The 20,977-nt window shown below is 36.9% G+C and overlaps 2 protein-coding genes across 2 annotated transcripts in view; one reads left to right on the top strand and one right to left on the bottom strand.

The window, feature by feature from the left end:
* Positions 1–16,995: 16,995 nt before the first annotated feature.
* On the bottom strand, positions 16,996–18,973 carry LOC111518056 (uncharacterized). Its single transcript, XM_023174383.2, has 3 exons — positions 18,829–18,973; positions 18,467–18,777; positions 16,996–17,557 (listed from the first exon to the last, which is right to left on the bottom strand). Exons 1-3 carry the CDS (start codon positions 18,885–18,887, stop codon positions 17,073–17,075), a joined length of 855 nt encoding a protein of 284 aa, XP_023030151.2. The 5' UTR covers positions 18,888–18,973; the 3' UTR covers positions 16,996–17,072.
* Positions 18,974–20,274: 1,301 nt separating this feature from the next.
* LOC111518055 (uncharacterized) overlaps positions 20,275–20,977 on the top strand; it is a 28,642-nt gene continuing 27,939 nt past the window's right edge. Inside the window, exon 1 of the mRNA XM_023174382.2 lies at positions 20,275–20,818. Within this exon, the coding sequence (XP_023030150.2) occupies positions 20,521–20,818 (298 nt within the window). The 5' untranslated portion in view covers positions 20,275–20,520. The remainder of the gene's footprint in view (positions 20,819–20,977) is intronic.

The raw sequence follows: 20,977 nt of genomic DNA, 5'->3' as shown, positions 1-20,977 counted from the left end.
CAACGTTGAACATCCAACAGGAAGTTCCAACAATGTATGTGAACAAAATTTGGTAATAATTTTACTTTGTGAGATAAGGTTTTGCTAATTCCGTTTGTTTGATAAGCTGTTCCAGGCATAGACCCCTGAATGCTAATCCGCACCTAAAACATGAATCTTTGCTCCATTCCTGGAGCAAAGCAACTCGCTATTACTTTGTTATTAAGGGTCCCTAAATGTTCATCAAATTTTAGATGTGTCAAAGTTTATGTCTTATTCCTATTGACATTGTAGGCCGTAGATACAAAAGGATGTCCTTGAAAGTTATATTTTTGTTTCATTTAACGTTCAACCAAATACAACAGATGATGATATTAGTAATACTAATAAATAGACAATGTATTCATCTTTTTCTTAAAACAATGAGACAAAATCCAGCTAGGAAAGCGAAAATGAAGTTATCACAAACAATTCTCCCACATACCAGAACAACAACACTCTTGTCAAAACGTGTTTCTACAACTCAGCGTCATCAAAAAAGTTAGTTCATAGTTCATCTCCAAGTGTTGGAAAGGGTGTGGCAGTTACAGAGTGTAGAACCTTTAAACTGCTTCGACAAAATTTTTTACTTTGGAAAGGTTGCAAAGTTTGCCCATTAGTTAGTAGATTTTATAGGTGACTCCTCCCACATCAGAAAGCCTCACCACTCAGCTGAGTGAAGGCCCTACGATCCCGTTAATTATATGGTGCCTTCCCCAATCTCGAATCTTTAGATCAAACCGTCTTGCCCTAAAACTGCAGAAAGCTCAGTTGGACATAAGCGGAAGGTTGTAATTCTTGGTTGCTGATCTCCTCTAAGGCATAAAATATTCCACCAATGAGTACCCGATAACCTTAAAAATATTCAACTCGGATTGGACTGATGTACTAGTGAGAGCGACAATTTTTTCTAGTGATACAACATCAAACCGTTTGTCTTTTTTGACTGACTTAGAGGCGATATAATATTTGGTAGAGTGACCGAGAATAGTTCCTCTTGAGTGTTCAGCGGCAAATGGTGGTTAAACGCCCTCCAAATGTATCGGAGGTTCGGATAAAAAGCTCAATTGGAATAAAATATCTGAAAGTGATACTCGTAATAAGCAGAAACCAGCGTCATCTGGATAGATGCTAGAGATGAGAATATTACTTTCGGGTTCATTCGTACGGATACTGAAGTAGCAACAACAACAACAGGATAGAGTGTACTGTAAAGAGTTCAAATTTCTTTCTCTATAAGGTCCGTAACCAATAAAAAGTATAGATTAGATCATTTCTTACGGCAGACGCACAAATTCTGAATGAACTAGGCTTGGCTGTGAAAAAAATGAGTATTGAGGTTCTTTGTAGGAGTCTCTATATTCTTGAATGTTGAGTATATAACCGCTTCTTTCGAAGAGAGTTCTTGAAAAGACAAATGCAGAAACATGCAAGTATTCATTCGTTTTATCTCCTCAGGGTACATGATTAACGGACGCAAGTTTTTGAACAAAGAAAAATTATTTTATTGTATTAGGGTGTTTCAAAAGTTTTCCTTTTTTTATGTGTATACTTTGAACTGTAATATATCAGTGATTACTCATTCAATTGCACTTTTGCCAATGTAACACAAGTCGATTAATTCCGTCAGTATGAAAATTGAGTACTCGGGATTCGATAAAGTCAACTAAGTTCGTTTTTGCCTGTTCCTGATTTGCAGGGGTTCTACCGGTGATACAGTTATGGAAGTTTTTGAAAAGATGGTAGTTAGTTGGCCAGAGGTCTGGGGGTTATGGTGGGTGAGGCTCAATTCGTGAGCGTCGGTAATTTGTGAAACGTGCGGACGGGCGTTGTGGTGGAGAAGCCGGCTTGTGTTGATTCAATTTTCGGTACATTCCGTCGATTTTCTCACAACAGGACTCTGCTGTGATGGTTTGGCCCGGTTGCAGAAAGTTATAGTGAGTCACACCAGACGCTAACCACCATACAGTAATCATGGTATTTTTTCGTGGGTTTTCGTCTTTGGGAAGTACCTGGGTGGCTCACCTGTCCAGTTACTGTCCTGAACGTCTCTTGTTATCGTAGAAAATCCACTTTTCATCACACTTGACGATCCGATCCGATCATGGGACCCACTTTTTGAGCTATTGATCTTTCCAATACGTTTTAAATCATCAATAATCGCGTGAGAGCTGGCGCTCAGTTCTTCCGCCATCCCAGGAACCGTTTTTAATGGGTCAGTCTTCACCAAGATCCGCAAATCCTCGTCCTGGATTACTGTAGGTCGACCACTTCTGGACTCATCTTCGAAGCTGAAATCTTCGGAACGAAATCTCACAAACCAACGTCGAACAGTGCGTTCATTACCACTATCATCGCCAAATGCCAGGTCACTCTGAATTCGTAAAGAAAAATTGACAGGAAATCCCTCAACGACATCATATAGTAATAAGCTGAAAGACGCAAAAACGTAAAATTTGAAAAAAAATTAAATGCTTTTGAAACAGCCTAATACTTAAGAGACTCTGCACCTTGCTGCATTTGCAAACTCTAGCCAATAGCTAGTTCGGTATGTCATAAAATACTATACCTAAACGTTTCATTACATTCGTTGGTTCAGCAGTGATGCCAGTTGATTACTAGTTGTGAATAATTCTGAATCACTTCGTTCTGATACAGATACACAAGGCCCTATGTATTAAAAATTCGTTTTGGAACCTACTTTATTCTCCAATCATCTTCGTTAATTGTTGTTATATTTACTTATTCATCGATTTCTATTATGTCTCCTTCAAAGTAGTCCCCCTCAGATGACAGCGCTCTCAATGGTAGCAAAACGCCGTCCTTTCATGGGTCTCTCCAATCCTGGGATTAGAAAAAAGTCGCAGGTAGCAAAATCTGGTGAATACGGTGGTTGATACATGACTACGAATAAGCAATGATGAGTGAGCTGGTACAATGACTTTTCCACAATATCGGACGTTTTATTTGTACTGCTCCTCGCAAGCGGCGCATAACTACAAGAAAATAATCCTTATTGACCGTATGTGACAAGAACTCCTGATGATCTACGCCACGGTAATGGAAGAAAACAGTAAGCAAAACTTGTCGTGATTTTTTTGGTTTTGGCTCTTCTGGGCTCTTCCATCGTGGCGATTGGACTTTCGATAGCAGAAAATCATCGACCACGTAAAAAACTTCTAACTTGTATGCCTCTTACCAACAAACTAAACACCTGAAAGTGTGAACATATTATGTTCGATATGAGTGTACCAATATGAATGAATTAAAAAATCGTTAAACGAATGTACACAGACCGCGAAATTTAAACATTCATCTTTTTTTAACAGCCTACGTATATTGAAATTAAGTGGCATACTAGAGTTGCCTATCGGTGAGCGGTTTAACTCGACATACCTCGTACTAAATAGATACTGAATCTTAGAAGTTACCTCATTTCAGGCAGACTGTGACGTTATCACACCAGCCAGGTTGCCTATCAGCTCACCAGGCAGGGCAGACAGACCACCTAGGCAACCAGAGTGCACCAAATTGTCATGTGTGTCCTGTCATCCAGCTAGTGAGGCGGTGAACCAATCAGAGTGTACCAAATGGTCACGTATTATCCTGTCACACCGCTCGCCAGCTAAACAAAGCGCACGCTTCTGCATCTCAGAACATCGTGGCAAGAGATTTGAATTTTCTGTGGACATAATTCAGGCAGATAGACGGCCAGGCGTATCCCTCAACGAGACAGACCACCCAGTCACGTGGCGCGATTACGCCAGCCCATTTTTTCGCTCAACACATTTTTGTTTCACGACGTCATAAAAAAAAGTTTTTGTTGGAGAATTGATTTTTTCGCACAGTCACAGGAGCGTTAGAATACTTCCTCTGAATGAGGTGAGGTGCGTATCCGTGCCAAAAGATCTTGCTTCAAATATGAATAGAGAAAGTTTCATCTAGTTTGGTCCTACGAGCCGGATCTGCAGTTAATCAAGAAATATCTCAAGAATAGATAATACATTGATCAAACGATCACAGGATAACAAGTTTGTATTAATATTTTCAGCATATGTACTATCCGAAACAAATCCGACTCCGCTTACAGCAAAAAATTACCCACCGTGCCTGTACTTTGCAGCAGCAACAAAGTGGGAGGGAGGGCCGTAATTTTCCGTTCCGGTCCTGGAAGTATGCGATTTCCCCGCCGGCATTAAATTCGGGTATTTCCCGCTCAGGCACAGGCTGCGGCTTTCATTCATAAACGTCTCTACCCACTGCATCCTAAATCAATGGGACTTGGACAACATATTGTCGGAAAAGCTATTCGCGTGGGTTGATGGGAGCGCTAACCATTAGGGCATTAGGGCCTTTGGGGGATTTTGATGGTGTTTTATATCCAGCTATGCCATAATCGCCTTCAACCGGACATTACATCGTTCCCAAACTCCCCAAAGCGAAAATATTTACACTTTGTACGTTCGGATGACGGAAATGTGTGAAGCACCCAAGATCTAAAGAACTTGACAACGTCAACATTTTTAGACAAGCCTGAATGAAGTTTCAAATGAAGAATAACACAGCATAGGTAATGAACAAGAATAATTTATTTCATAGAAGACGCATCTCATGAATTGAAGGGTTTATATTTTTAGAAATGATTAATTTTTGGGAAAGAAAGTTTTTGGCTTTCTACTACTCCATCTTGATTCAAAAAAAGATGAGGGTATCTTCCAAAGAAAGGAAGGAAGTAATCAATTTGAAAATAAGTAACTCTATACATGGATGTGTAGATCATGCAAAGAAGTAACTTTCAGACACAAACTAAAAGAAAGTCCTCCTGAAACAGCTACTTTCATATAAACATTGAATTACACGAGAGAAAAAAAAATCTTTCGAAACAAATACTTCTATATGAACACTGAATTATACAGAAGATACTTTTCTCTCTTCAATTCAAATAAAATTCCTCTTGGCTGGGATTAAATCAAATAGGTGAATGAATGTCATTACGATGCCGTCGATGACATAAGCAGATCAAGCTTATTCCGTGATATCAAAAATCGTAATTCATGAATGAATTGTGTGTATTTTCTATAATGTTATCCAATTTGGTACTGAAGAGCCTTGGGGCAAGTGTCTTACGGCGTAACATCGGTCTCTACCAGTGAGGATGACAGTGTTCCCTGTAAGTGCAAATTGTTACCATTCATTTAAAGTAGAACTCATGTGAATGATATTTGATTCTATTCCACAACGAATGTTTGAAATACAAACTGAGTAGAGAAAAGTATCTTCTGTATAATTCAGTGTTCATATAGAAGTATTTGTTTCGAAAGAATTTTTTTCAATGTTTATATTGGACTTTCTTTCAGTTTGTGTCTGAAAGTTACTTCTTTGCATGATCTACACATCCATGTATAGAGTTACTTATTTTCAAATTGATTACTTCCTTCCTTTCTTTGGAAGATTCCCTCATCTTTTTTTGTATCAAGATGGAGTAGTAGAAAGCCAAAAACTTTCTTTCCCAAAAACGCATCTCATATTCGTACATAAAATTTTCAATGTCAAGAGAAGGAACACAAATAGTGATATTTTCAAAATTTCGTTTTGTAGAACCAATTATAGTATGCAAGTATGCAAAAACACGTCGAACTTATTTTTAGGAGGGACATTTTGTAGGCTAGTTATCAATTAAATTACATCAATTTCTCTAGCAGGAAAGGTACGGCCCCTAAAATCTTAAATGGAACAGGGGGCTGAGTGATTTCATTTTAATTAACATTCAGCTACCTTTTCAAAAATACCACATACATGACATGACACGAACGGCGTTGGATTATATCCGACAGGCGTCAGTGAAGGAATCTTCACAGAAAATTTCCTGCATATGCAATTGGCAAAGCAACTGACGGTAAATAACTGATCTTACAAAAATTCATGAATAGGTAACGATATCCAGTTCTTTTTGTCTGGGGACTCACAGCCAATTCTAAACAACGTATATTTCACATTTGATGACATATACAGGGTGTGTCAGCGATGAGTGGGTGGAAGATAATTGCTTTCCTATTCAAGACATAAAAAAAACTATCAATATTCGGGGTGTTCAATGAATGTGGTTTTAAAGGAACATCCTATATATTTTTATTAGATTTAATTCCAATTTTTGGAACGGGCACACTTGCAGATCGGTTTCCGGCTTCTAAGCCACACGTCAGTGCAACATAGTGACCATCATCGACCTAAAGTCAATGATATTCCAAAATTGAAAATCGAAATTTTTTCAGAGTATTTCATTCCTCGTGATAAGTTGGAGCGAACATAAAAAATGTCACTTCATCTTGTGGACGAGGTACTAACCAACTGCATATCCGAAATTTGCCCGATTCCTCTAGATAAGGAAACCTACATATTGAAGGACACTCCTACGTATTGACGAGGAATATAAATCAGGACTGTGTGGAAAATTATTTTGGTCAACTTAGAAATACTTGTGGAAATGCCAGAAACCCAACTCCTATTCAAATTACCAGAGCTTTCAAAAACACATTTACTTTTCAGGATTTCACACAGGCAGAAGGAACTAACTGTCTAGAAGATACTAGTGAGATTCTATCTAGTATTACAGATGCAGACATGAATAGAATGAATATTCTTGTGGAAGTTCCAAAAAATCCCTATAAACCTTTGAGAGTAGAGACAAATGATTATAGAAGTCTAGCCACTCCAGAAGGCAACAGCTTGGGCTATGTTTGTGGATATCTTTCGAGAAAATGTTCAAGAAAATATTCATAAGAAGTATGTACAAATTTTGCCACGGCGCTAGTACGACACTGAATCAAACAAATGTAGGTATATAGTCATTTCAAGGCATATAGTAATACAGTAGCCAAACAGTTTGTAAGTTTATATATGCCTACAGATTCATTTTTACAATGTCTCATTCATCTAGAGACAGAATTTCTTAATCATTTCAACAATTTATGTGCCACTGATTGTGATAATTTTCCTTTGGATTATTTATTTTCTCTTTTCACAAGGGTAAAAAACTCATCAATCTGAAAAACCTTTAAAATATATTAGCATAAGTTTTTGACCTAAATTGTATAATCTCACTACATAAAGTATACGTTTATAACACCACCTTGTCTTATTTTTTATGAATTCCTAAACAGTTCACAATCATATGAGACATTTATTGGGAGCTCCTCGTAGCAATGATGAAGTCAGATCATGGTCACATGTTTTTTGATCGAACCTCGTGCAGAGGTGCACAACAGCTCTTACCCTACACCCTCCTGTCCCGCCATATGCCAACAAAAAATAAAATCTCGACCCGAAACATCAGAGTATAGTTCAATCAGTATTATACCTACCCATCAGAAACAACTTTACGCTAGTTGCACACACACCGATTTTGGACGGCCAGTATAAAATCGGCCGATATTTTATTGGTAGCGGGTTCTTGCACACTCACCGGATTTATTAGGTCAAACAATCAGTTGCTTTGTTGTCGTAATTAGCACGCATTACCAAAACGAAGTTAATGCGTAGTAACTTCAATTTCACCGAGCATTCGAGACTGGAATGGTCGGTAAAAAACCGATGAGTATGCAAGAGTGTATTTAGTCATGTACGCCACTACTTCCCGGTACTGCCGGCGATACAGTGGCAGTGGACGGCTGCTCACCGGTATTTTACCGGCGACGATCACCGGTCGGCGTGTGTGCCAGGTCCCGTTCCCACATGTGGTTCACTATTGGAATTTGGACGACCGGTACAAAGTCGGCCGTCCAAAATCGGTGTATGTGCAACTAGCGTTAACGTTGGTGCCATGGTTATTACTAAAAATCCAATTTTCTGTTATTAAACTATTCAATATACAGAGCCTGTTTTTTATATTAATATCATACATATTGTGTGAAAGCTATTTTCCGGGCTTTTTGCAGACCACGACCATAAAAAACAACCCGAAAAATAGTTTCAGCTGTGAAATTTTACATTATTTGATCACACAAAATGTTTAAAATATATAAATATATGGGTTGACTTGAATAAATGCTAGTTCCACTTCAAGTAATATTGGACTTTGGTTTCGATGTCATAACCATCTACCTATGTATCGTTGCCAGTAGGCCACTGTCAACATTTCAAGTGTTTTGAGCACCTAATTCCATTTTTCACACAAAATTTGATGTAGATTCTCTGACCCCTTTTTTCGATAGCAGAAAATCACCGAAAAGGCAAAACACTTCTAACTTTCATGCCTCTCACCAATAAACTGAAGATGCCAAATGGCTGAAACTGTGAACATATAGGTATTAGAGACGAGTATACCAACATCAAATAATGAGAAAATCGCTAATCGCTACGTAGCCCGCGAAATTTGGACATTCACTTTACTTTTTCAACAACCCTCGTATGTACGTAATCTGTAAAAGTGAGTGTAAATTGGCTTGCCTGTTGAAATAAACAAATTCCTATCGAAATCTCCACTTTTTAACAATTCAAAAATGTATCCTGGCGAGAACAATTCTCATTCTATCCAGACACACTCCGCATTGGATCAAGCAGCCCAGGCAAAGCTGCCGCCTCCACAATCCAGAATCCAGGCCTGTTCGCTGGAAATGCCGACGTAATGCATAATGGGCGGGACACGTACTTTTTTCCGCATTTCTTTGATCGTTTTTTATTTCGGGTTGTTACATGTCACGTGTGATTCTTTACACCTTCTCGATTAAACTTGTTAAATTGTATCACTCAGATAGCTCAGAACGGATGGTGTGGGTGTTGGAAAAATGAATGACTACATACATTTTCGGGGCAGGCATGTACATCATAAGTATACTGGGTGTTTCTTAATACCATTCTTATATTTAGGGAGGGGCCCAAATTGGTAACATATCATATGTCCTAAAAATCATAACTTTTGAACTAAGTAGTGATAACGTTAAAAGAAAATTCTCCTTCAGGAGAACCCATGGCCCCAGACAGTATTATCAAACATGTTAATTTTTTCTAAACTTTAAAAGGCATTTTCGAATGTACAACATGTTTTTTCATACTAAAAAATTAAAATTAATTTTAAAAAACTCGCATAAAAAATTAAGTTCTTACATTTGCAGGTGGTTATTATCAAGAATTGAAACGTATCTAGTGGCTAAGAAGTAGATTTTTTTCATAAATATGTGAAGGGAAGTTATGAACGAAGCAATCATCTGATTTCCACTAGACAGTCTACAAAACCGCAACACGTGTTTCGCTATACAACTGCTTCTTCAAGTGTTTTCATACTGACTAAATTCTACCTAATCAGTACTTTATATAATAACAATTTGATTCGTATGACCTTCTACCTACTTAAGGATTAATAATATTATCTGACTTTAGATAACAACTAATTGAAAATCTAAATATCATAAAAGACAATTCTACCAACTCACTAAATGCGTCTGTAAAAAACTAATTTCCACACCAAAAAACAGAATTTATTTCTATTTGGCCATACAGTGAATTTTTATAATTCCTAAATCTATTAGTTTATAAGCATTCCAAAAGATTGAGTCACAAACCTTTTTCTTCCAAATGTAATATGTACTTCATAATCATTATTCAACTCAAGCCCCCTGTCAAAATATGATTTTCAAATGTGGAAATGGTCTTCACATTCTGTCTGTTCTGTTATTCTTTAGGAAAAAGTTCTTTCCATTTGTCCAATATAGAGTTTTTGGCAAGAACCACGAATCAGCTTATATGCTCTTGTTCTATCAGACACTGACGATTTTTTACTGTTTTAAATAAATTTGCTCAAATTATTATGTGTCATGAAGGTCACGTCCAAGTCTTTCCTTTTCAAAAAAATTTCAACATTGGGGGATTTACCAGATTATGTCAATGCGCTATGACGCTCAATGTTGTTTTTTGAAGTGGGTTCCACCTGTTAGATGGTTTCTTTTCGCAGTGTTTTTTAAAGAATAGGGTCGATAATATCCAAATTGTAACCGTTGTTGACAGCAATATGTTTGATAAAATTCAGTTCTTTCTGAAAACCACTTTCTGAAAGTGAAATGTTCAATAATCTGTGAAGCATACTATTGAACCCTGCTACTTTTACTGAAAACTCATTTCAAATCCGGCCCTGGAAACATCTAGCGACTTTCCATTACGGATGAATATTTGCCGATAGTTCCTTCTGAAAATGAAAGGAGTATATGTTCTGTGATACTGAAATTCTTAAATTCAATTCCGCGATGCAACTAATTTCCCCAGAAACGCCTTCCATAAATTTCACGATGATCATCGTTGGGCTGAGGAAAACCCACGTGAAATCTTGTGATATCTTCTACGGAAAGATTTTTCCATTGGCATGTAGGCTGAAATATGCGGTGATTACTTTATTGGGCCCTATTTCTTCATGAGAGGTTGAATGGGAGTATTTAGGTTTGATGAAAAATGTTCCCATTTCAGTAGGAAATGGAGTACTGAAGGATGTGCGAATATTTAAAACAAAATTATAATATTCTGATTGATTCGGCCGTTACTTGAAGAAGATCCATAGTAATTTCATAAACTACACCTCACGTTGTGGAGATCAAATCGTGAGGTGTTGTTTATGAAAAAAAATTATAATAATCGCTGCATAGGTCACACAGGATCAAAGATGGCCTCCTGACTCTACGGACCTCAATAGTTTAGAGTATTTCTCAGGGGTCATCTTGAAATATTAGTTCACAACAGATCAAGTCATACTACATACAGTTGGAAAATAATACAATATTTCTCATGACACTATTAGAAATAATTGCAGCATTTTCCAAAGAAAAGAGGATAATTAGCATAGTTGCAGGAGATGAATTAATTTAGTGCAAACAATGCATGAAAGTCTAGGATCATACTGAAGTAATCATAAGAAAATGTTGTTTTTAATAACCTTAGAACCCTGTTATTCAAAAATTATAGATATTTACGTGAAGTGAAGGTTTTTCCTTATACATCAACTTTCTTATTCATTATCATGTTATTAAGAAACATTCTTTATATGTAGATACATAAAAAAATTCCATTCGACGGTAAACGCAACGCAAATGATTCGAAAAAGTGTAATATCTATTCTTTCGAGGATTGTACATGACCCAACAAAGTAAACTAAAACCAATGAAGATCTAGTATCCGAAACAAAGAAGAAAATAAGAAAAATTTCATCACAACATTCTTAAAGTATCGTGTCATAAATGAATACTTAATACACAAACTAATACCATTAAGATCTAAAGTGACCTCAACTGAATCATCATGTTAACATCTATCCAAATACGTTTTGCAAAGTGTTAGCAAATGATATTTCATTGATCACTGGTAAAAATTTGAAAACGAAAAACATAATAGTTGTTTGAATCAGTAAAAACATGTTTATCGACAAAACTTGGTTGGTCCCTGTTGTGAGTAATGAAATATAATACGGAAAATGTTTGAGAATTATACTGATTAGTATGTCAAACCTATTTTCCGGTTTGTTGGCCATGATCTACAGGTTTTTATGCCGACGTCTACATCTGGGGTTGACATTATCAAAGATGATACCGCAATGGACAAAGTGTTCCAAATGCCTCCGATTTCATTTCATTGGTGATGGGCTTGGATTCGAACCTGTTGGTTGAATCAAATGACGTGAGTAATTAAGTCCAGGTAGCCAGATTGTATTAATGTTAATTATCTCTTTCTGTTTTTGATTTTCTATCGCATTCCTGTTTAGTATTCGTTAGTTGTTCTGGGATCTATGGAGCACCCTTCAAATGCGATAACGGGGGTGTATTTTCTAAGTTCATGTTTCCCTACTGCTAATTTGTCAGTATGCCCCAGGCAGTAATTTGCTGGGTAATAACACTTCTCTTCGTGGTTCCAATGTAAACCAATCCACAGCTATAAGGGGTTTGATAAACTCCATTGTTGCTGAAAGCTCTCTGAGATCCTCAGCTCACCTAGACTCTCTCTGTTGGTTTTAGTTGAACTGAATATCGAAATCAGTCATCCATATCATCAACGCAACGTCGAATTTTTCTAAGAGATAGTTTGCCACCACAGAACCTAACGAGTTTAGCAGATCCATCCATTTGTTCATATAAAATGAGTCGATGATGAATAATCAAACACCATGGTGGTTATGTCTGCCGTGATTACTTCCGGATTAGCTATATAGTGTATTCAAACGAGGAACTTCACCAAAATGTCTCAGAAAGTCTAACCTCACATATTATCATCTTTTCAACACAATGGCCCAATAAATCTTCAATGATTGACTGTTTTTGCCGTGAGCGGTTCTTGTTGAGTCGTTTAGTATTTGGCCAGCTCATACGTGAACATATCGCATAAACGCAGGCCTTAGTGGTAAATTCTCTTTATGGATTTTTGGCAGACCTTATAGACAAGGAGGAAGGGCATTAAATTCACAATGGAACGGAAAGACTAAGGAACAATCGCTTCTTGGATGTACAAGTGATCAGAAGTGAAAGTGGAACAATGGGTCACAGAGCGTACAGGAAACCAACGCACACACCAAATGCATCCTCTTCAGCCTCGACAAAAAATGGTCATTAAAACTGAATCATTTGAGAGTTGCTTTCAAATGTAATGGGTACCTATAGCGAAGACCCAAGAATATGCCAAGCCAACTGCTAATAGACATATCGATGAAAAATCATTCCTGATATTTATGAATACTGTTACGGAACGGATAGGGAGAGTTTGGAGGACCTTCAGCAACACCGGGAGTTTCCCGGATCCCTTGCAGCTGTGAATCAGTCTGAATTGGAATCACGAAGAGAAATGTAAGTGTTTGATTATCGATGAAAAATTGACTGCTGTAAATAGCGTGAAATTTTTCTTGTAATCGTTATTAAGTTGAATAAATCTCCAAGAGACAGATAGACTAGAGATCCAGGAGAGGGCACATAAATTATACAGGACGGGAAATGAAGTTTGGAAAAAAACTATTATTGTTTAATATAAGACAAACACATTCAACTACTTATAATCGATTATCTATATCCAAAAGAAGGTGAGGGCAGAACAGTAAGTACCCGGCTTTTTTTATAAAAGTTAAATTACGCTCTCAGGCGTACCGACGAATCAGAAGCAGCAGGACATTAGCAGCAGGAGTTAGATAAATTGAAAACTTACCTAATCGTGTTTGAAGACTATATAGGGATACGATAGAAATAATTTCAAGCGAACGGAAGAGGGAACTGAAATTGGAAAAGAAAATAATTTCTACCGATAATAGTGCTATTGAAACAGCTCATCGGAATAACTGAATGCTGAACAGAGGTCATGTTTAGTGTTTTGGGGTTTTTGTATTTTGAGTTATTCAATAGTGAATTTGTGAGAGTAGTGTTTTAGTGCGTTTATCATAAACACGAGAAACTGATGAATAGGTAAAAATAAATACTTTCACTCACGGGAAGCATCACAAGAAACCACAACAATAAATGAAAACCGCTGACAGGACTTTGTTTTTGTAGATGTTCGGTAGATGTCGTATCTGAACTATGAACTTTTTAATAGAAACGAGGTCAAACCGTTAATGTATTATAGATGACAGGGCAATTAGAACACTTCTTCCGTTGCCTCATCACCCGCAGCCGTAGACGAAACGTTATGCATGAATACCTGCAGACCACTGCCAACAAACTCGAAAAATAGCTCTGGCTGTACTGATTACTGTTCTCGTTTCCATCACAAATTACGTTTCAGAAAACCTACCCAGTAATATGTTATGGTGAAACCAAGACTAGATACCTATCCTTATTGAGTTTTCCACGAAAAGAAAATCGTTACTGTTATTACCAAAACATTTCTATTTCAGGCTGTTTGTTTATTTCCAAGAAAGTTCTCGACAGGTAATCAGTGTCATTTTCAATAGAATTGCATCCGTAACTTCCTTTGAGAATCGCGACAGGTCTAATTCTGCATTCGTCACCAGAGAAAAACAATATCACTGGAAATAATTTATTAACGAAGTCATTTTAAAATTAGTTTTTGCATACGACAAGTAAGATCTGTTTATTAATTAAAGTATTTTTACCGGGACCGATATTTGATCTTGTGTCCGTGCATTAAGAAAATAAATATTTTCTATTTTTTAAGAGAATTTAATTGCAAAATTTGCAATTAAATTCTCTTAAAACGCTCAACAAAGATGTCTATATCATGCACAGAGAGATATTCTTCTCCGTCGTATTCTGGCTTTATTAAGCAAGAAATCTTTTTCAAACACTTTCCTGACTAATATCACGATGGACATTGTGCAGGTTTCCTCACAAAGACAATTGTTGAAGATGCTTCTCATTCGTTCAACAACAGGACTTCGCCAAAATCGATTGAATAATCACGAACCTATGCAGAGCGGTTTCGAGATGTATTACATCCCGCAGAAAAAATCCAATCAAGAAAAAAGCAGTGTGTCCAACCTTATGATAGCTTGACCGTATACCTATATCAAACCTTCGCCTGCTAACTATAATGAAGTAGTAAACAGCCCTATGTCGCGAAGCAGAATCCTGTGTCCTCATACTCTTACAGAAATCAAATGTTGACAAATTAATGTCGGCTGTAAGAAACAATAAAAATCATTATAGGATATTGACATACTTTGGTCAACCCACCAATAATATCGCTCGTTTTTTAAAAGGGCAAATTTGGAAGTGATTTGCCAGAAAAAAAAACAATTTAGGTAAATTCATTCAGAACAATGAAGACAAAATATCGGGGTCGGATAGATCAGTATAAAAGTTGACTTGTGATTCTTACCCAAAACTTTATATTGGTCACACGGGGGGAACTTCTTCACAGATAATAAAAGAACATATGAGTAGTTTCTTAAATGTGAAGACCAATTCCACATTTGCAAATCATCTTTTGACAGAGGAGCATGTGTTCAACCACGACTGTGAAGTTTTACACTGCGAAGAGAAAGGTTTCAAACTCAATCTTCTGTTTCGGCAGAACATAGGAAATTCGCGCTACGCTTCCAATAGAGAAGTAGAGAAAAACCAGTGAAGATCAACCTCAAGACACTGTCTATCTGAAATACATAGCAGGTGTTACCAACCGAATCGGGAAAATTCTGAAGGAGAAAATTAACACCGCCTTCAAATAACCAACGAGGAAAATATCGGAGTATCTGAGATCAGTCGAGCACATGCAGAGTTGCCTACTGGGACAGTCCGAGAAGTCCGACGAGGAACACAAGATCCTTTTCGAAAATATTAGGAGGCTAGCAACGTCGAATCTTTTTTCAACAAGAAGAAGCCTTAGAAATACACAAACATCAAGAGAACTTCAACAGAAAGGAAGAGAGGACATTTCTACCGAAGATCTGGCACACATAATTGAAAGGCGCCAAAACGAAGCTGTCACCCAAATCGCGCAGGAAGTACGCGCGAACATGCCATTACAGAAATTGCGCGAAAAATCAGCACTATAAATGACATGGCAGAAATAAGAACTTCAGTTTCAGCTGATACGTCAAGACAACGCCACTGAAGATGACTGCCGCAGTTGAAGAGGAAACGATTAAATCTGTTTTCTAATGTGGAAATTGGTAGTTAGTTTTACATGTTTGGTCCCGTGGGTTGGGCTACCTATCGGGCGCATCCCCATCAGGTGGCGGATAGGGGAACGGCCAGGGGACTGGGAGCCCCGTTCGGGAAGCCAATGTGGCCTTACGGACGGGGTCACCGGACTCCTGGTCAGTAGGGTGAGGAACACCAAAACACCCCAAAAGCCTTTGCGCCATGGACCAGCCTACCCAAGCTAAGGTGTAAGGAATCATGCAAACAGGGGTGATATGCGGTTACGAACGATCCCCTTGGGGAATAGGGCGAAACTTCATTGTAATCAGCCTTCCTCTGGTAATGCGGGGTTCTGCCAGAGTGACCAACTCTTCCCCTGCTACTCGTGGGAACACACATGAATGAAACAAACACAAAAACAGACACAGAAAAAACACAAACCAATCCCGAGGCTGGGCAGAAATGCTCACCTCAATATTTGGCGGTGGCTGAGTATTAACAGAAATGTCCACCCCAATCTACCACTCGGAATGAGGCTGGACATGGCAGATCACCTCGTAATATTATACAAAGGCGTAAGCGCATTTGCGGCGCCGAGGCCAAAAGAAGAAAGAAGCGATATAGAGGCAGGAGGGCGATATAGAGGCAGCAACTATAAGTGCACCCTCCTCCTCCATTCCACCTCCAACTGCAAGGGCACTTCCTGCGTCGGGCGCCAAGAGCTCCGCCTTGAATAAAGGCAAGGAACCGGCTGCCCCTGCAGAAAAGCGCCCTTACTTAAGCACCCCCACAGAGGGAACCCCAAGAAGGTTGAAGAATCCGCGCAACGACAATAATGTCGCTGCACCTTCCAAAACCTTCATCTACCGATATGAAGGTGACCTGTCCACCTTCCTGGACGATGACATAGAAAGACAACTCCTTGGTCAATGGGTCACATGTGGCCTAAGTGCTGTGGGTCTACACTCACCCTCCCTACTCTACCGCCCGGTCGGTAGCCGGGCGGTAGAGTAGCAAAGCACGTGGGTGCTTTGTTCTCTCAGTCAATCGGCCGATGTGTGTGTCGATGGTTCAAGCCCCAGGCTGAACGCTCAATTTCCACTTGCTATCGTCCAACTCGTGTTAGGAATCACAAGTTTCGACTTCTGAGAGTTGTCGTTCGTAGGGCTGCGATAGCTGGTTAACGGAAAAAACATAGTTCATACATATTTTTTTAAACATATCCATTCAATAAGTTTGTTAAAAAAATTCTTTCACGATGTTTTTATCTAAACACATGTGAAATTATTAGTCACTAAGTAGTTGGATGAAGCACAAATTGTAATTAATTCATTACAAGTCTATTCAATGAGTTGGTAAATTTTCTTTTATGATGTTCAATTGGTTTTCACCTAAACTCGGGTAAAACAAAATATATCAGTCATTATCGATTAATGTTTATAATAAATACATCCATAATATAACATCAAACTAATTACTTTAAAAAAATATTTTGCATTGCTAGAAAGTGTCAGTGAAAACAAACTCCTTGTACAAAATTTTTTGGTAGAATGGATCTATGTTATCAGTAGAATGATGGAATTTCTCATGAATCCTCAGTTTACGCAGCACATTGAATGCTTCAGGACAAGAGTGGCAGCGGAATTTTTTTCTAGGAACCTTTTTCGTTCTCACTATCTGCGGTTCGTAGTTTCGTTTTGCCCGTCTAAGGAAAAATTTCTCATAAACTTCACTATTGAAAGTATGATTTCTCTCGTGCCTCATCAAGTATCCTATGACTTTGAATTTTTTGGAGCAGAATCGACAGCGATACTTCTTTTTCTCTTCGGCGATCAGGCGAGTTATTATTGGTGAAGTTTTTGGTTGAGGGTGGTATGCCTGTGTATAAAGTATTCCGCAGTGTTCACAGAGATGTTCGCCTGAATGATTACAAATGGATGGTTCTCCTATACAATTCAAAGGAGTTAGAGTTGAGTCCAGACTTACTGAAAAAAAAATTATGTGAGCCTTTTCAGAATGCCATCACGAAAACAGTAAAGTAATAAAATAAAGTATCTACTTATTAGGAATCCTAATAAGAGGAGTCTAATAACAAAAACAGATGAGTACCCTACAACAAATTTTTCATGAAATGAGAAACCTAATAAAACAGCTGTTTTTCGAAGAAAACATACATATTGTATTTGTAACTAACGTTACTACAGTTTTTTTCTACACAGACATTTTCAAACGAATACAATATTCGTTTGAAAATGTCCTTATAGGGCGAAACTGAAGTAACTGTAGTTACAAATACTAGTGTTAAAAAAACATAGAAAGTTTTATTTCTCATTTTTCATGATGATCTCCCACCACGTAGTAACAGAAACATACATCAATTCATTATCAATTTGATTGCAACCTGATAATTAAAAAAAAAAATCGAGAGGTTTTAAAAAGGTACTGAATATGGCAATAGTTGTTAACATCAGTTTAGCTTCAGATAATGGTTTGACTGCTGATTTTTAAGGAAGGAATTTAACATGATAAAGATGAGTAGAAAGTGTCCCAGTACTTGAAAGGTATCTATGAAGCTTCGTTGTCAATAGTGTCTGAGCTGCTTCAATTATACAAATCAATGAAAAAATTTTACTCGGCTCCCTTAGCTTTAGATGAGTTGGTTGTAAGATGAATAATCTAAATAAGGATACTTTGTGATCATTCCAATCAACAGATCAATAACTTTCAGTTATTTAGAAGCTTCACTACTACTTTATACGGTGGGTAGTATATTTTAATTTCTCATCATTATATTTGTATCATCAGACTGAATAATTATATTCGTTGATATATGATATACCCAAATTTATCTCGTTTTTGTGATATCACACAAATATTTGTTGCAAAAGACTTACAAAGATTACATTTCGGTTCCTCAGATTTTCGTAGAATTTGTTCAATTATAGATGGAGTCAATTCATCATCAATCTTAGTTAGACCCGGAATTCCAGACGTACCACTGGGATTGTATCTTGGCAACAAAGGTGCTTTGACATTCACTGTGGGATAAACATTTTTTCTGAATCTGCACCGGGGTCCATTTCTGTCAGTATAATCGCTTACGATAAAGTGATTCGAACATATTCTTAATGAGTCAACATTGTCGGACGGTTCGAGTCCGCAAATTTTTTTCCAAATCGATCTGAGTACCGGATACTTGGGAAATCTGTAAAAAATGGGATATTTCTCTGTCAAAAATGTACATTTTATTTAGTACCTATGATAAGACCGTGATTTTGTAGAATTGCACAGGAAACACAAATTTCCGGTTCCCATTTTGGCACACTTGTAATTATTTTTTATTTCATTTAAAACAAAATAAAAATAAATTAATTCAAATATTCAAAAACAACCGAATGATACCGTACCAACATTGGTTGACATTTGAGATCTATAATTTGTTAATAAAACAAAGTGAAGCCATGTTGACATCATGAATGACATCAGCCAAAGTCTGCGCATGCACGATATTATCTAAACCGGTCATTTTATTTTGTTTAAACAAAAATGTATGAAGCGTAAAAAGACCACAAAAATCTATAATACCATTTTTCACAATTGTACAACTGTAAATTAACAAACTCACACTTAAATCTGTGAATTTACACTTATGTAAATTATGATCAGCGTCTGTATTCAGCAAATTCCTCGCACGTACACTTTGTACTCGACCCAATAGATATCAGCAAGTTACATTTATAGCTTTTTATATAGTCTATATACAAATTTTATGGCGATTTTTTCCAGTATATGATTGTTAATGAAACAAAAACTAACCTTGACCTAACCGAAATAGGATACAACTAGTGCAACTAGAACTTGGAAAACCTATCACGTATTTCAATTAATTATTTGAATATACCTTTGGTTAGGTTACATGTTAGATTTTGTTTTTATTAACTTGACATCTATAATGCCGAGTGAAAAGTGTAGATGTGAAAAGTTGCTGACTACAGACGCTCGTTATGATATACAATTATAACGCTGAATTTGACCATTTACTGTTATAACTGAGAATTCTACCTCTATAACTGTAAATCCACAGTTATACCTGTGAATTCACTGTTAAATTTACCCACGGAATACAAAGAAACTGAAGATTTTTCTATTTTCTATCAAGGATATATGGGTACTATATGTTTTCTTGATAGATTGTTTTATGTAGAGAAAGTATATAAAATATAATATTTATGGTTTTTACTGACTGCTCAAAACAAAAGCTGGAAAAGTAATTTTGAGAAGAATAGGAAACTATTAGCACTGGATGAGAAAAAATTAACGAAAAAAAAGTAGTTTCCATAAAATACTGCAGAAAATGAGACTCCATAGTAACAAAAATTATGACTGGTTCAAGAAATATTTGAAACAGTATTGCTCCTTTTCATATAGTGGAGAAAATTGCAGAATATGATTTATACATAATATATTTTTTTGACTATTATGAGAAAAAAAAACAAGAAATCAAAGTAATGAGTTCAACAACCGATTAACAGTATAATCATAATTATTTTATTTGTTTTGAATCATAAAACAGTAGGATTCATATTTCATCACACTCCTATGATAGTCCGTCGTGTAAATAGAGCGGTGGTGTCGCATTGAACACTGGAACTGGGACGTTCCAACAAGTTATAGTCACTTTCCAAACATTTGTTGACATTTGACATTGACAATTTCCTACTTGACATTGTGATTAAAAGATAAATGAGTTATTTGAAAATTGGAGAATAAATAAATACCGACTTACTTTGTAACAAGGAATTCTGGTTGTAAATGCCTAGTTACAGGGTAAATTTGAATTAGAGTCATGTGGAACGTGGAACAAATATAGGAATATGTAACTAATAGTTCAAGAAATTCCCAAATACTAAATACCCTTAGATCAATGAAATAAATCACCTCTTACAATATGAAAATTGAAAAAAATGAACAGGGGCTAGAAACGATAATAAAAGAAGAAGTTGATGATATAACCAAATATGAACATGATAAAGAAGTTGAAGGGACTCATGTTGGTGTAACAATCAAAGTGGAACAAATAGAAAATGAATTGGAATCAGAACACCAGTATGAGCAAGAAGAGATTCAATTTGAACATAATAAGAAGATCTCTGTTAATATATCGGCAGAAGAACTAGAATCAGATGATGAAAACTTTAAAGAGGAGACTGTACAAGCTGTCAAAATTGAAGGAACCGAAAATAAGGGTATAGATTGTTTTGATGAGTAATACAAAAATATTAATTCAATTATTGCCAGTACTATTTTTTCTAAGGATAAAACACAAGCACTACAGTAAAATCCTTAAGGCACTCTAAGAGCGGTGCCTGTGCGAAAGTAGTGACTCACATTGGATTTGAATCACT

The sequence above is a fragment of the Leptinotarsa decemlineata genome, unplaced genomic scaffold, assembly GCF_025532065.1.
Source record: "Leptinotarsa decemlineata unplaced genomic scaffold, Ldec_3_MD MMD2_tig00026328_RagTag_RagTag, whole genome shotgun sequence".
In the NCBI taxonomy this organism is placed as follows: Eukaryota; Metazoa; Arthropoda; class Insecta; order Coleoptera; family Chrysomelidae; genus Leptinotarsa; species Leptinotarsa decemlineata.
Note: the sequence above shows the minus strand (reverse complement) of the source record. Positions and strands in the feature narration are given on the sequence as shown.

Excerpts from the sequence above, each read along its gene's own strand:
- LOC111518056 (XM_023174383.2), bottom strand. The coding sequence starts at position 18,887 with ATGGGAACCGGAAATTTGTGTTTCCTGTGCAATTCTACAAAATCACGG. Across the intron at positions 18,778-18,828 it reads AAATCACGGTCTTATCATAG|ATTTCCCAAGTATCCGGTAC; the intron begins GTACTAAATAAA and ends CATTTTTTACAG. Across the intron at positions 17,558-18,466 it reads GGAACCGAAATGTAATCTTT|TAAGTCTGGACTCAACTCTA; the intron begins GTAAGTCTTTTG and ends TTTTTTTTTCAG.